General features: G+C 30.2%; 2 protein-coding genes and 1 long non-coding RNA gene across 3 annotated transcripts in view; all 3 read right to left on the reverse strand.

Annotated features, from left to right (window-relative positions):
• LOC136796719 (uncharacterized) overlaps positions 1-14,985 on the reverse strand; it is a 465,623-nt gene that overhangs the window by 269,441 nt on the left and 181,197 nt on the right. The window lies entirely within an intron of this gene.
• LOC106686770 (dihydropyrimidinase) lies at positions 2,694-9,756 on the reverse strand. Its single transcript, XM_014430272.2, has 3 exons — positions 9,623-9,756; positions 4,145-5,721; positions 2,694-3,152 (listed from the first exon to the last, which is right to left on the reverse strand). The coding sequence occupies exons 1-3, from the start codon at positions 9,654-9,656 to the stop codon at positions 2,931-2,933; spliced, it is 1,833 nt and encodes a 610-aa protein (XP_014285758.1). The 5' UTR covers positions 9,657-9,756; the 3' UTR covers positions 2,694-2,930.
• LOC106686769 (uncharacterized) overlaps positions 11,548-14,985 on the reverse strand; it is a gene marked incomplete in the record, with an annotated part of 29,339 nt that continues 25,901 nt past the window's right edge. Inside the window, 1 exon segment of the mRNA XM_024358909.2 lies at positions 11,548-11,807. Coding sequence (XP_024214677.2) covers positions 11,589-11,807 — 219 coding nt within the window.

The raw sequence follows: 14,985 nt of genomic DNA on the forward strand, positions 1-14,985 counted from the left end.
ATCATATTGTTATTGTATATACACACAATTTTATAGTGGAATAATAATAATACTAACAGGTTGGAGTATTTAGTTAGGATTCAATACGCATCACAAAGTATTGAAATAACAGGAAAGGATTTGTTCAAAATTAGGGACAGAAGTGAAGAAGGGTCTTTTCCGTCCCAGAACCGTGCGATAATTAAGTCTAAAACTGTGGGACCTATTGTGACTAACTCCAGCTGGCACAAAAACACTATTAGCCCCAACAACCGATTCGGCCCCCCCGGGCTCAATGGCTTTGTCCGAAGGCAAGGGGTGACCTCATGGCTTTTAATACATTGTCTGGTATTCATGTGCGCGAGGAACCGTCTAAAGGACGGATGGTCATTGAGTCGAGTGGGGATTCATAGGATTACATATGAACTTGCAAATGTAAAGGGTTTGGATTAAGAGTAGTGAATCATGCTCTTCTAAGTTATATTTCGTTTGTGCGAATGATGAGTGAATGAGCTTTGATTGGATCATGAGTAAAGATGCATCACAGTTCAGATCTTGTTTTGCGTTTATAGTTCATGTAATTGGATTGATTAAGTCCTGATTAACATTGAGGTTACATGAGTTATTTATTAAGTTGAGAGTGAAAATGAAAAATTGATTAGTAAAGAAAGTTCTTCAAGAAACTAAGAAAAAATAATTTATAAAATGAATTATTGAATCACCGTAGGCTAGGTCTCCCTTTTTAATTTATGATTATTTTTGTTATTTAACTTATGACTAGGGATAGGATTTTTATGTGCTAAAAAATCTGAAATATGTACATAAATATGTTCTAATAAATTGTCAAATATTTAAAAAAATATGTATTTATAAATTATGTATTATTCATTAATATAAATTACTAATTAATTAGTAATTTTATAACTTAAAAAAAGTTACATAAATATGTATTTATTATATATTATATGAATAATATTTTAAAGAAATTATGTTAAATTATGTACAAAAAAATGTACATAGAGAAAATATAGCTTTTCAATAACAAGATATTAATTAGTAATTGTAATTAAACTAGGGGAGCGAAACAAGACTAAGATGAGAAAAGACCATGAGAAGGGAGGAACAGAGAAATGGATTGAGGAGTAAACAAACAAATTCGAGGAAAATGCTACAGGAATAAGACCCTTGCTCTTTTTAATTGATTCTGATAAATTCTCGATGTAATTCTGTGTGTAAATTTATTATTGCCACTGCTTTTAATTTGTTTTCAAAGATGAAAATATAGAATTTTTACACACTATTTATGATAAATGATAAATTTCACCTTTAAGTTTCTTGTGTTCTCTTGAATTTTACCTAGTTGCTGCGAAAAATGTATTTACAATTGAACAAATAATTATAACAAATATTTCAGAAAAATATGTGATTTACAACAAAATATGTAACAATATGTAAAAAAAGGCCAAATATTTAAAAATATATGAAATAAAAATGGCTTCTTTTGGCAAGAAATGTCTTGAAACATCGTTAGTTAGTAAGGAATCGAAGATATCATGGTCAGGTAAAAATATGTGAAAAGATAAAAATCCTATCCCTACTTATGACTATCTCATTAATTTAATTTTTAAAAAATATAGTAAATTAAATTCTGTTACATTTTTTTCTTGCTTTTACGTTTACTTTCTTTTTCAGGAAATTACCCTTTTTATTCTAAAAATATCTGTTTCATACATAATAAGTTATATTTCAAGATTAATGATTAAGGGTTTGAGAATAAAATCAACGGATCGAACCTTTGTCGAGATATAGCAGAATCCAGAAAGGAATTTTTCGCTTGCATAAGCAAGAGTAGTGGACGGAATCTTATGAAATCAATACTTTACCGATTTTATGCTAATCTTCAATATTTTTTTTTTTATTTCCCGCAAGAATACAAAGTTTCTCTATCTTCGGTAGTGTGGGACCAAAATTTAATTAACCTTCAACTAGTGAGAAGAAATTTAGTCACAACTGCTGGACGAAGTGGAGTTTATTAGACTCTAACTAGTTTTTTTATTATCAATTCAATAAAAAAAATAACCGTATTTTTATATCCTTATAATAAAGTAAGTCCTTAACCTCATTTCTAATAGTTTTCATATCTAAAACGGGTTTTTAGAAGCCAGTAATTAATGACTGCAATCAACGAAAACATTTTTTTTTTCAATTATTATTGCAGTTCTTATATTTTGACCTAATTATTAGTAATTCATAAACATAATAGAAAAAAAATTGTTCTATATTTAGAAGCGGAAAATAAAGACAGAATAAAAAATATATAGATCATATGAAAATGTGCAAGAATTATTTCGGTACAGTTTTTACTCAACAGTGGTCTTTAACTTTTGACAGGTTGTGTATACAACGTACAAGAGAACACATCGCGTTTTTGAATACCAGCACATCTGACAAAAATAAAACAGCTGGTTTTAATTTGAAAATTATACAAAGATACTATTGTGCACAGGGATTTTTTTCTCGACTGCGGTCCTTCTAAAGATTATCCCAAAGTTAGTAGAGTCGTCAAAAACCATAGTTTACAGTATAATATATAAAATAAGTCAAATTGAATATATATTTTTTTCGTAAGATTTTTCACCATTTAAGCAGATTGCATAGGGAAATTTATAAATATGGATTTAAAAATAAAGGGTAATTGTACCTTAATAAATAAATTAAGAGTAAATGATATTTATTGTTAATAGTAACATAAACATAAAGTTAATTATAAAATTTATTGTTGCTATAAAACATTTATATACAAATTATACATACATTCTTTCCGTTTTGTTTAAAATTGTGCTATTTACCATTTTTTTATCTTATGAAATTCCTATATTTATGGTAAACATCTAAATCAGAATTTTAAATTTAAAAAAAATATATATTAAAATAGAACATCCTTGTAAAAATTAAGTTGTTTCCTCGGGTTCGCAGTTTGCGGAACAGTGCTGTGAGCAGGCGTGGACGAACTGTTCATAGGCGATTTCCTTTGCAGTGACAGAATCCGCACTGAAAGCTTTTAGAAGGATGTCAGCCTCTCTGGAGGATAGGTGTTGAAGGACGTCGATCCTCTGAAGTACTTTGAAGAACTCATTAGGTCCAACCTTGCCGTTCCCTTTTGAATCCAACTCCTGTAAAAGCGTAAAAAAAAAAAAAAAAATAATAATAATAAAATAAAAAATCAAAAAAATCCGATCAAGATTATCCTAAGGAAATCGTGGCCCAACATTGAATAGATATCGTCCGCTAAACCACTGTTCCACACCTATAGGGCATACTCCACCGTGAGATCATAGGCATCCTATGATTTTATTGATCGCCTCACACAAATAGCATATTTTAAGTTCATTTCTGTTGTTTATTACATATTTATTGTAATAATGTACCCTTACAAAGAGAAAACATTTAAGAAGTAAAGACTTCGATATTTTTTAAATTTTAATAGTCCTAAAAAAAAATCGTAGAAAATCGTTCAACGTAACACGTGATACTAAGTTCTTAGCCGACAAATAACAATAATACCTAACTAGAAAACGTTTCGCCTATTTAAAAACTGAAGGATATAAGATCATATAAATTCTAACCAGAAATAGCGTATCTCATTATCATCACATTAACTGCTTAAATATAAACCAAATCCCATAGTGTTTTACTCAACAGTTCAATATGCAAAGCTATTCAATTCGATTTAAACATGTTGGTTAGCAATTATTAATTTCTTGGCTGTTATTTCGTTTAGCTTCTTATAAAAAAAACATATTAATATACTGCTGTTATAAAAATATTATAGTTGTACTCTTAAATTATTCGTTGTTAATTTGTTTTAAAAGGACATATATTAATCAGCTAAAAAATTTAGTTTTCTTTTTGAGACAACAAAAAAGTTTTTAGGCAGCATAAAAATCGCTTATTTGGTCCCGTAAAACAATATAAGACATTTTAGTGTTAGTAAGGAGAGATATTTTCAATATGTATTCAACGAAACTACTTAGTTAATAGATTCTACTTTCCACAAAAAATGTATGTGTGGTCTGTCTGTATGTGTGCCACGATTACCTCTTAAACAGATAGACTGATTCAAATCTTAAGTCATGATTAAAGTCAGAGAAAGAAAGGAACTCACCTTGAACAGCTTGACACTTCCTCTTTGAGTTGTCGGAGCTGCCTTCTGGAGTGCAGAGGTGAGGAGCTGCCTCTCCGAGAAGTTGAGGGTGTTGAGGCAGTACTGGGTGTCCTTGACATTGCTGCAATCCCCAGCTTCCTGGCTGAGCCTGACCTCGCGGCGGCCATACACGTGGGGGGAGAACACCTGACAGGGGACGAAGGAGCCGTGGCCTTTCAGTTCTATCAGACGTCCGCTCTGGTAGCCCACTTTTCCTTTGACAATTACAATCTCCGGCACTCCTCGCACCACCATACCTTCGAAAATGTTAAAGTCACAGGCGTGCTTGTGCGTAGACGCTGATATCTTTTTGGACTTGTTTGGATTCCAAACCACAATATCTGCATCGGACCCTACCTCGATACATCCTTTCTTTGGATAGAGGTTGAATATCTTAGCCGCATTAGTGCTCGTTATCTCTACAAATTTTTGAGGATCAATTATATCAGTATTAACCCCTTTATGCCAGATGACCGACATCCTGTCCTCTAATCCATTTAGTCCATTGGGGATCTTTGTAAAGTCATTCTTGCCTATCGCTTTCTGGTCTTTATTGAAGGTGCAGTTGTCGGTTCCAGTGGTCTGTAAACCTCCTGAAGCTAGTGCCTTCATAAGCGCCAGAGGTGTCGACCTGGTTTTTCTGAGGGGTGGGCTCATGACATGGGCAGCTGCTACTTCAAAGGGGCAGTTGTCATCCGGAGCTACCGTCCCAAGCCCAGCAGCCAGGGCCTCCCCGTACAGAGTGGTCTGGCCTGCCTTCCTCCTCTCTTCTATAATTCTAGCCGCAGATTCGCTCATGACGTGAACAACGTAAAGAGGACTTCCAGTCTGTGATGCTATCATCGCTGCTCTATTTACTGCCTCTGCTTCTACTTCTTCAGGTCTCGACATCTCGTGCCCTTCCGGTCCAGTGACACCAGATTCCTTTAATTTTTGAACATTCTTCTCGATTACGTGACCGTTTTCAGCGTGAACCATTGCCACAGCCCCGAGTTCCCTACATCGTGCAAATGCTTCGTAGAGCTCACCGTCATCTACCATAAACATGTCCTTGTAAGCCATGAACAGCTTGAAAGAGTTAACACCATGCTGCCCACAGAGGAGCTCCATTTCTTTACTTACCGTCCTGGACCACCAGGTTACTCCAACATGCAGTCCATAATCACAACACACCTTCGGATCTGCCATTGACCGGTATTTGTCGTAAACCTCCAATAAGGAGCGTCCTGGGTGAGCAATGGCAAAATCGATTACCATGGTAGTTCCACCTGCAACAGCAGCCCTTGTTCCTCTGTAGAAATCATCGACTGACTTGGTACCCATGAACTCGAATTCCAGGTGGGTGTGCGGGTCAATGCCTCCAGGTATAACGAACATACCGTCCACCATAAGGACCGTAGTGCCTGGAGGAGCAGCCAAGTCGTATCCAATATCTGTGATCACACCATTTTCAACAAGAACATCAACGTTTTCCGTCTTATCGGCATTCACAACTTTGCCTCCTTTGAGCAAAAGTTTTGGAGGTTTAATATCACCACCTATAATTGAAAACATATTGGTTATGAAAAATGAGTAAATATATGCTATAAATCAACAATTATGATGTTTATCAAAGCTGAGCACATGACTCAAATATATTTTCGTCAAACTATTGTGTTTAAAATTGTAGTTATTTTATTAAACAGTTTTAATAAAAATTCTTTGTAACGTGGGGATTTAGGCTTAATAAATTAGTTTTACTCGCACATGTAATAGTCTTGTTACAGCAATCTTGTTTTACAATTTTTTGAAATTAGGATTTAATCATCCAACTTGAATATAATGATTGTAAATAAAACATTAGTGAATGATTGCATGTATTTAGAAAGTAGGGCTGATGGAAATAAAATGATTTCATAATTAGATTTAGAGCAAGAAGTACAATTAAAATTAATTACAAATTTCAAGGCGCCAAAAAAAGAAGAAAAACACTCCACTTCAAATTTTTAAAAATGAAAACCAAACAGTATATATCTTTAGGAAAGCCAAATGTTATCTAATCTCATTCAGACGCCATTGACATTACCAGTGACATTTTAAACATTTTCAGTCATTAAGATGTTATTAAACTGATGTTATTAAAATACCAATATTTTGTTTCATGCTGACAATCGATTAAAATGAGTTTTAATAAGTTATTTATTTGTTTGGCGTTTGATATAACGTACCTAGCCTAAATAGAGCAGGAAACACGGTTAAGAAATTGTATAGATTATCGTTTTTGAGTCATTTTCTATAAATTCATCTTTTTAAAAAATAATCACAGGACTCGGCGTGGTATGATTTTTAATATTTTTGTTTAATCATGAAAAAAAACTTTCCCTCAAATGATTTTTCCCAGCTTATTTAATTATTTTTTTATTAATACTGTTTTCATTTATGTATTCACACGATTATATTATCGAGCAGTAAATACCTCAGCTAATTAAAAAAATATATATGAAATGTATATTGTTTTTTAAAACTTCCTTGCCATTTCTACTGGGTTGTTATTAGATTACTACTATATTTCTAGGTTCAATAATAAATTTTGTTTTATTTAACGTTTAATAAGTTTGATTTGTCGTTTATAAATAAAACCTATATGAATAGTCATTCTAAAAAACATAGGTGTGCTGAAAATATTTTATAGGATCCATAAGCAAAATTACTAGATGTAAATCGATAAAATTCAGGATTATTTTAACAATTTTTACGAAATATCTTCTTTTTTTTGCCAAATCGGACGTGCATTAATTAATGTATAGTCACAATTAACGTTACAACCCCATAACGTATTAACAACGGTTAGTCATATACTGCTATGTGGCTGCAGATAGACGAACAAAATTTGTTCCATAATATTTCTACATAAAATGCTAGTGGAAATTTTGGAGGAAGAATTTGTATTTTCATTTCATTCATGAATAAATAGCCCTAAACCTAATGCAGTAAGTTATAAAAAAATATAAATTGTAAAAGTGCAATTTTTAAAATTTTATTTTGCTGATTGTGGAATGATTATTTAAAATAATTACAAAAAATCTTTAATTTTAATGATTCACTGCTAAAGAGACTAAGCCAAAGAGTTCAACACACAATTCTCGTTTATTTTTTATTTTTTTTCCTTTTACCTCAGCGAAGAGTTGGTCCTCCTGGTCAAAGAAACATACTTTTCATTTCTATATCAAAACAAACAAACTCACAAAAATCGCTTTTATTTTACTGTCACTAGGCTTAAAGTTTAATTTCTATGAACACATATATGTATTTTGAAAGATGATTTATTGATTAATTAATAAACAAAAAAAAATTATTGAGTAACTATTAGACAAAAAAAAACGAGATGACTCCAATAGATAGTCAGAAAAAACAATAAAAAATTGTACTATCTATTGAATTCCGACGTTATGAACTATATAGTAGTTTTTCAACAAGGCTATTATTATTAATATTAACAATAATTTAAAGTTTATTTTTTACAAGCAATGATGAATCAATATAAAAACCCCAAAAGATATTGACTCTATTTACATAACAAAACAATGAATTTTCAATTTAATGAAGACATCATTATATAACTGAATGATATTTTTTTTTCGAATTCGGAGACCTCAAAATTAGTTAGTATTATGAGATATATGTAAAAATATAGAAATAAAGAAAAATATTTATACTTCCTGCATTTTTTTTTCGTACCCTCCGCTTGAAATAGATATGAATGATAATAAATATGTGTGTTGTTATGCTCATACTTCCTGCATTAAAAAATAATTTATATTTATTTAAATGATCTGTTTTCTTTTACTGATTTATTTTATCTGACATAATTTACTTCAATTTAATATGATTTATTTTATTTTTTTTATTTTCAAAACCTCTTTATAATATACATGTATGTAAAATGAACTAACATTCAGCTTTCTAAAAGCTGTACAACGAATTAGATAAAAAATAAAGGAGTTGTGAACGATTACATAAACAATGGACACCGGCTGAAAAAGAAATCCAATAAATAACTTAAGATAACATTTTTCTAGGTTTTAATTTCTTTGAAAAATGGTAAACGAATATACTTTGATTTTTCATAAAAAAATTTTTGCCTACTTTACTGAAATCGTCAATATGTTTTTTTTATTTTTAGTAATTAAAAAATCATTTAATAGAATCTTTAATATTCTTCAGAAAGATACAAATCGATTGGCATATAAGACGAATGAACGAATTTCTGAACGACGAGCCAAAAATGTTCAATTTTGTTTTAACTTTTATTTTTTACCAGAGAAATCGGAATAAACTACAAACTTTCCGGGAAAATCCTGAATATTTGGCAAATATTACCTTGACTATAGGATGAATGGTTTGGCAGCCAGTAAAATAGGAGCAAACAAATATTGATTTTTATTTATTAGATTACTTTAAAAAAAAAGGATTTTTGTTGATGTAGGAAATAAATTTAATATTGACATAAAAATTATTTTAGATAATATTAAATTAATTGAATATTATTTGAGAATTAGAAATTTTTATTTATTAGATTACTTTAAAAAAGGAACAAAAACTGTTGAGGAAGGAAATACATTTTAATATTGACATAAAAGTATTATTGATAATTTTAAATTAATGGAATATTATTTAAGAATTTCTCTATTTATAATCTTAACAATTTCTTGAGACTGGGTAATCTTTTTTTAAATAAATAAAATTTTATCCATTTTAGTCTCAAAACATTTTTTATTCCTTCATAAGTCCGACGTTTCGCTCATCTTCAAGGACAATCTTAACACAATTTTAGAACCAAATTATTCAAAAAAGTTCATGCAGGCTATTCCGCCCTGGCCATTTATATCAGTTTAAAAATTACCCTAATTAGTAAATTTTTCATAATTAATAAAAACTAAAAATTATTTATCACAGTCAATATTAAAATTTATCACAACCTTGTAATAAAGTCGCATGAAGTAGCATTTTTAAATGAATTGATTCTAAAAATGTTTTAAGATTATCCTTCAGGATGGCCGAATGGGCCGAAACGTCGGACTTATAAAGGAATAAAAATGTTTTGAGTCGTAAATGGTGAAATTTTTAATTAATTATTTAAAGAATAAGAATTTATCTTTAAGTTATAAAGTGCTGTAAAAGTAACATCATACTAAAACTTCAACGATTACTACCAATAGAAACAAATTCTTTAATTTAAGTGATCAATTAATTTATTAGATTCTTAAATGAATACTAAATTTCCCAACGTCCTTAAGCCAAGAAAATTAATGATGCATTAAGAACCTTAATGAAATGTTTATTAGCTATGATTCATTGATATTTTAGAAGCTAATAAAGGAGTGAACTATAGATATGATGTTACATAAACTCATCACGTGATAGAGACATGTTTAAACGAAAGTTATTTATAAACCTTACCTTCAGCTCCATTCTGTGTACTGTTGTTCTCCATTAGACACACTAAGATATACTACAGAAAGACTGTTCAGTCTCACGACTGATACCTATAAGGAATTTGATTGGACAGTACAGGCTGATTACATAACAACTCGACCTTGCCGTTGACGAAAGTTGTTTAGCTGAGAACTGAATACATCTGGGATTCAGTGTATACAGTACTTTCACTCTCCAATCGCCTTGTTTTTATGTTTAGGTTTGTTTATTTCTAACTAGCATATATGCTAGTACAGTAATTAGAAAGAATAAAAGGTGTCCTTGATGCACGAGTAATCTATTAATTTTATTATTATTACTTTTTTGTTTTAATGATTTTTGTCTTATTTCTTCAGAAAATGACATATTATGACACCATATAAGAATGATCTTTAAATCGAATTTTCTGAAATTCGGTACATATCGATGTTTTACTTGTTAAAACAAAAAAATAAAAATAAGAAGTTCAGAAATAATTCCTAGTTCAAATATCTGATTGTAGTTTTATCAACGTGTAGATTCTCCACATGTTTGTATCATGTCATTATATCACTTACAGAAAATTTACTTGATGTATATACTTATATATAGTTGTAAATAACAATAAATAAATTATTATTAATAAATCTGCTCTGATATAAAAAAATCTGCACTAAATACTAATTCAGCATATGTAAAAACTTATATCTTGTCAAATGGTATTACAAATCAACATTTCGAATAAAATTTAACACATTTACGTAATATACTCCCATAATAATTATTAAATATTTACTTTAAAAAAGCAGATATATTGACTTTTTATAGAAAATTTTGTACACAAGTACCCTTCCAGGGATTCAGCTTTCTTCCCAATTAAATCACATTCCATCTCTGTTTCAAACAAAACTGAAATTTACACCTGTTTGAATTGTTAGCATCCTTTGTAACAATGTATGATTCACTTTTTAAGAGACTAATGTATGTTCAGTCCGATTGTCAGCCAGACTGAACTGACGCGTTTGAATCACGATCACAACATGTAGTGGTTCCATAACTGCTTGTAGAGGAACTTGTTTCTAGCAGTGTACTACAATATTTTTATTACGGATTGAGCCTTACATATATAAACATAAAATAATATTCCGAAAGTAGGTTCGCTGAGATTTTAACCCAAAATATTCGACACAAATCGGTAAATATAATGAAAAAGGTAAAGAAATATTTGAAGGAGAATGTCAGGGATGAGGTCAAGAAAGAAGAAAAAATGGTGTTCAACTATTTATTTATTTTCTGCTGACGTTTCGACCCACGATGTTAGTCTTCATCAGGGCAGAAATGGTAGAGGTTTAGACAGGGACTCTTCCACTGATAGTTAAGAAATCATCGAACCTCTTTATACAGGTCAACCATCTACGGCCTATTCTAAGAGTTTCATGTATAATTTGAAAGATTCGTCGATGAATTGTGTTACGGTTGATCTTAATGATATTAATTTGACGGAATTTTAAGAAGGAAACTATCGAAAAACTAAAAACTTTTCTTTAATCACTCCCGGACCATCTTCCGGAAAAATAGAAAAAAAAAAAGGATAGTGTTCAATCAATTTTGGTATTTTTTTTAATTCATTTTTTAAAAAAACAAAACAAATTAGAAACCTCGAAACTTGGACTCAGCACCCGAAAACATAAATAAACGAATTTTCATTGTTTCTCTAAATGTTTCAGGTAAAAGTCCCATAGACTATTAGAAGGTTTTTGAGTTTAATTCGCGGCATGATACTTGTTGGCTGTGGCTTTTGGGGCGTAAAACCCTGAGTATATAAATGTATCGCATAACGAGTCAAACTAATTATGAAATGTACAATATTTGGCACACACACGATAAGTTTTTTTCCGTTCAAAATCCTTATATTACCAATAAACAAACAGTAACATAAATAGTATTTATTGGAAGGGATCTCATATCGTTCTTAAAGATTCTTCGCTGCTGCTTTGGTCTTGATGACGATATCCAAGGCGTTGAGGAAGGCCCTATAATCAAGTTCGAGGAAGTAGCCCTTCTTCACGCCGAAACAGTGGATGATCGTGTCCAGTTCGTTAGTAGAAATGTGGTGCAAGCAGTTGAGAGAAAACAGCGCTTTCTGGACATTAGATCTCGAAACTGTACCACTGCTCTCTTTGTCTAGGCTCTTTTGGAAAACATTTTTTTATTTATTTCTTAAACAATCACTTAAAAAAATAATAATAATTAAAATTAACGCACTTTAATAACTAACAAAAATGTCGTGAAATAAATTATATTCCACGTAAAAAGCTCTTGAATGCTCTACGCCCCATTAAAGATCGAAAAAAAAACCTTGTGGTTAACTTTTTATTAAAAATAAATGATAAGTAATTAATATTAATAATTGCCATTATTTCGAAAATGAATAACCGTTGTAAATTAGTATTCCATTTTAGGTTTATTTAATTTAGTTTGTAGCATAAAAAGTAAATAGTTTGGTCATTAAAATATTTTTTTTTCTTTTCTTTTTTTTCACCAATGAAAATTAGATTTTTTTTAATGACCTTGAAAAGGACGTATTGAATGAATTGTAAAACATCTGAAATTTTTTTTATTCAATGATAAACCTACAACTTTCGATAGATTTTCCTACAGTGCTCATTATGTTTAAAAAACGTACTACACTAAGAAAAAAAAATTGAAATTTGCTAACAATACACAATCAGTTCATTTGTTGATATCATACTTGAAATTGCTACTACGACGTATTGATAGCACGTCATTCACAGGGCTGCCGTATTAGGCCAGCATGATTGTTTATAGTATACGTTAAAGTAGTTAACATAGTAACACTTCCACGGCAGGGACTATTACAGCAATGGATAAACAGTTATAACAGGTGCCCTCAGTATAATGTACAGTTCTGACTGATTCACTAGGTATAGTATGATATAGTAGGTGTTATAGAAAAGTTTTCCAACTTTTCTGTATATAGATTTACTTTATCTTATAAGCGTGTCGTAATTGGCTTGTCATAGATAGATGAAGTAGACTAAAATAATTATTTAAAGGGTCAAAAAACTCGCGTCCAGAGGAATGAAAAGAACGTGAAATATTAATTAATTAACTTTTGATCAATAAGAAATATGTCTGAAACTATTGCTACAAAGTAATGTCTTTTAAAATCTCTTCAAAGTTAAAGTACCATACATGGAATTCTACCCCACATTATGAGCGATCAACGATCAACCCAAATTGGCCTCGCGATCGACTCTTTGACCACCTCTGTTATAGGTGATATAAGTGTTATAGTATTAAATCTACTGTCATGGAAACCTTTTCTGTCATGATTGTTTGCGCAAGACCTCTCACACATTTTGAATAGGACATCAAGATCCTGCCATCTATTGGCAAACCAATAAAATAGTAGGGTATGGAGCCAATTGGTCTGAACAGATTTAATGAACACAGTCTCCTAAGAGCAGCGCCATTTTGCTCAGATTACAACAATTATATATATGAGTGAGTAGTTTCGCATTGTACCCAGGCAAAGGAGTAGAGGCAGAATGGGGGAAGAGAACATAAAAGAAGAACAAGTATTTCAATTCCACCAGAAACATTAATAGTATATCAACAATCTACAAATTAGTAAAACTATAATAACATCTATTATTATATGTAACCCAATTCAAAGAAGTAATCAAAATTGAATTTAACTTAACCATATTGTATTGACTTTTTGCTGAAACCCACATATAATCAGTTGTATAAATCATTGAAGAATAGAGGTTTTATTTTAACTATTCATCATAATTAATTTCAAATCCATTTAAATACAGTCCACACTATTGATACCAGCAAATTATAATCAATTCTGTTCATACCCCCAACATTACACCCACAATGAAACCCGGATTATATCTAAACTAAACATGAGATTATTAGCGATAATATATAATAAATAACATATAATAATAATATATAACATATATAATAGTTAAACTACTGTCAGTTTTCATAATGACACTTTACTGTGTAAATCAACTGTCGCTCCAACATCCATGGAGTAAATTGTATTATTATTACCCTTACAATAACAGTTACTATCCTGGCAGTAGTAATGTCAGGTCCAGCGTGACAAACGCCAGTATCAGTCGCGGTAGTAAGTCGACTGTCGCTTCAGGCGCCTTATTATTGATTAATTTTCTTATTAAAACTTACTTTAATTAACAAAGCGAGTTCAATAAAACTTATTTACTTATAGAAAGATACCCTATATATGCCCATAAGTACAAAACGTTAAGGTTAAGACTATCTATTAATTAAGCTATGTCTTCTGAATTCTTTCGAAATTAATAAAATTATTACGTTCATATTATTAATAGAATCTTTAAAAATCCAAGAGATGACAGGTATGGTATGCAATGCTTTGACATTTCAAGCTCATTTATCACAAAACTGCCTTTAGGTACATTCTGGTTTTCAAAACCTCATTTAAAATAACTTCATTTTAAAGAAAATGAGTCTGTAGGTAAGAACATTGTGTTTCATCATTATTAGATGTTAATATAGTATATTAGCCAATTGTAGTTTTTTTAAAAAGAGATTTATTGTTTTATTTTTTAATAATTGGTTTGTTTAATAAAGAAATTCTTAAAATTTTTAAGTTGGTCAAATATCTTAGAATTATGAAACTTCCCGATCTACCCACACCATCGCGGCTAACAAAATATGAGATGAAGTTCATTCCATCATTATTAAAAATATTCCTTCCACACGGATCCATACTTCAAGTATCTCGAAAAAAGTCAAACAGTAATTTAGGCAAATTTTGTATGCAATATTGTGAATATGGAAAATGAAGTACGGAAGTATTCAATTATTCAGTTGAGTTCCTGTTACACATAAATTATGAATTGTTTAATTAAAAATAAGAAAGAGAGTCAAAAAATGTTAAACTCAATGTATTATACACTTTTTCAGTGAAAGTAATTGAGGAGTTTTCCATTAAAAATTAATATAATAAACTTTTTCACTTGAAATTTAACTCCATAATTTTTTTTCTTCAAAATTTGAATTTTTGAGAAATTAAATAATGGATATAAAATAAAATATGTTGAAAAATGAAAAAAGTTAAAAATAACTTTGCATCTAAATAACAATTGTTTATTTATTCTTATTAATTCATATCAATTGTGTAAAAAAATCAGTATTTGAGAAGATCGTGTATGTAGTTATAACATACCAGTATTAAAAAAAATATTGATAAAACAATTCTTATGTTTTTAAGTTTATTTTAATTATCTTATCTGCAAGGATTTATTTTTACTTTGTAATATAATTTCTTATTTTATATATTATTT

Source organism: Halyomorpha halys, unplaced genomic scaffold, assembly GCF_000696795.3.
Source record: "Halyomorpha halys isolate HHAL.00 unplaced genomic scaffold, Hhal_1.1 Scaffold872.1, whole genome shotgun sequence".
Lineage (NCBI taxonomy): Eukaryota > Metazoa > Arthropoda > Insecta > Hemiptera > Pentatomidae > Halyomorpha > Halyomorpha halys.

What these genes read in the sequence shown, in the direction of transcription:
- LOC106686770 (XM_014430272.2), bottom strand. Translation starts at nt 9,656, where the DNA reads ATGGAGAACAACAGTACACAGAATGGAGCTGAAG. An exon ending in TACACAGAATGGAGCTGAAG is followed by an intron (nt 5,722 to 9,622) that starts GTAAGGTTTATA and finishes TTTCAATTATAG; the next exon opens with GTGGTGATATTAAACCTCCA. An exon ending in GAAGTGTCAAGCTGTTCAAG is followed by an intron (nt 3,153 to 4,144) that starts GTGAGTTCCTTT and finishes ACGCTTTTACAG; the next exon opens with GAGTTGGATTCAAAAGGGAA.